Source organism: Fulmarus glacialis, unplaced genomic scaffold (assembly GCF_000690835.1).
Source record: "Fulmarus glacialis isolate BGI_N327 unplaced genomic scaffold, ASM69083v1 scaffold44677, whole genome shotgun sequence".
Taxonomy (NCBI): Eukaryota; Metazoa; Chordata; class Aves; order Procellariiformes; family Procellariidae; genus Fulmarus; species Fulmarus glacialis.
Genome location: NW_009223358.1, coordinates 682 through 1,922, shown reverse-complemented (window position 1 = coordinate 1,922; position 1,241 = coordinate 682). Strand labels below are relative to the sequence as shown.

Sequence of the window (1,241 nt, the reverse complement as noted above, 5' to 3'; positions counted from 1 at the left end):
GGGAAAAAGACATGGATTTACATTTTCAACAGCAATATGTGCTAATTTGTTTCTCTTCCCAATTGAAGACAGGAGAGAGTGTTCCCTTTCATACAGTATGGTAAAAAGTCATGATATTTTTACATAGGTGTTCCAGAAATGAGTTTGGTCTTCAGGGTGGCAGAGTTACATTGCTTACAGGTCTTGCGTTACGTCTCAGTCTAGTATTAGCTCTAGGCTTCTGTCTGCAAAATCTCTACATAAGTTGTCGCACGTGCCTGTGACAAGGAGGACACTGGATGCAGCAGACCTTCGGTTTGACCCCGCTGGCATTTTCATGTTTGAATCCTATCTAGTGGTTAATATTTCCCTTTCAGATTAATTTTTGTCTGACTCTGGCTAACGCTATCAGCTCCCCATGATTTTAACCTCTAGGTCTTTCCATAGTTCAGTAACGGTTGTTAACCCCTGCAAACTGAGATCTGGAGAAGAGTTGTAAGATGAAATTGTAAGGATCTTCTGGAAACTTTGGCTCTGATCTTCTGCAAATGCATGCATGAGTCTCCTCAGGACGTTAACAGTAACATGGTTTCCAAGCAGTCATCCATGTGAGTTTGCAAAGTGGGAGGCTTAATTAACACAGCTATTAAGAAAATGGCAAGGAAGTCAGTACATACAAGAAATAAACTGCAGAAGTGTTTCCAGTATTATTCACCTTTCCACAGTCAATATGCATTCATGCAGTTGCTCTTTATTGATGGTTTTGCCCTTTCCCTTAGATTGAAGTCTCTTGAATTAATTTTAATAATCTTAGGAAATACTATATGCAACTGTATGTAATCAATATATTCATCCCTCTTTATCATCCATTTAGTCTTTACCAGTACTTAAGAACATACATTTTCAACCTAATATTGTTCTTTGTTTAGGTTCCAGGACCAAGGAAGGAGTTGTTCATGGTGTCACAACAGGTAAGACGATTATCTCTTAATTTATTAACTTAATTTATTAACTTAATTTATTAACTAAATTAATTAACTGCCTCCCTACGTTTGATTAACCAACCATTCAGCGGTTAAAATTTCTGTGTATTTTTTTGAGAGGACTCCAATTCATGAACGATAGAAAAACACAGAAAAATTGAGAGGCAGAAAGCAACATTCATTTTGTCAAAATGCATAGACTGTTTTACAGTCAAATATGTACATTTAATACAGTTATTTCTGTGTGAGAAGGGTTTTTTGAGGGATGTTCTGAATCAA

At 36.7% G+C, this 1,241-nt stretch overlaps 1 protein-coding gene across 1 annotated transcript in view; it reads left to right on the top strand.

Annotated features, from left to right (window-relative positions):
* The window catches only part of LOC104079674 (alpha-synuclein), a gene marked incomplete at its 3' end in the record, with an annotated part of 6,960 nt that extends 6,010 nt beyond the window's left edge, over nt 1–950 (top strand). The window contains exon 2 of the mRNA XM_009581782.1: nt 909–950. Within this exon, the coding sequence (XP_009580077.1) occupies nt 909–950 (42 nt within the window). The remainder of the gene's footprint in view (nt 1–908) is intronic.
* Between the last annotated feature and the right edge of the window lie 291 nt (nt 951–1,241).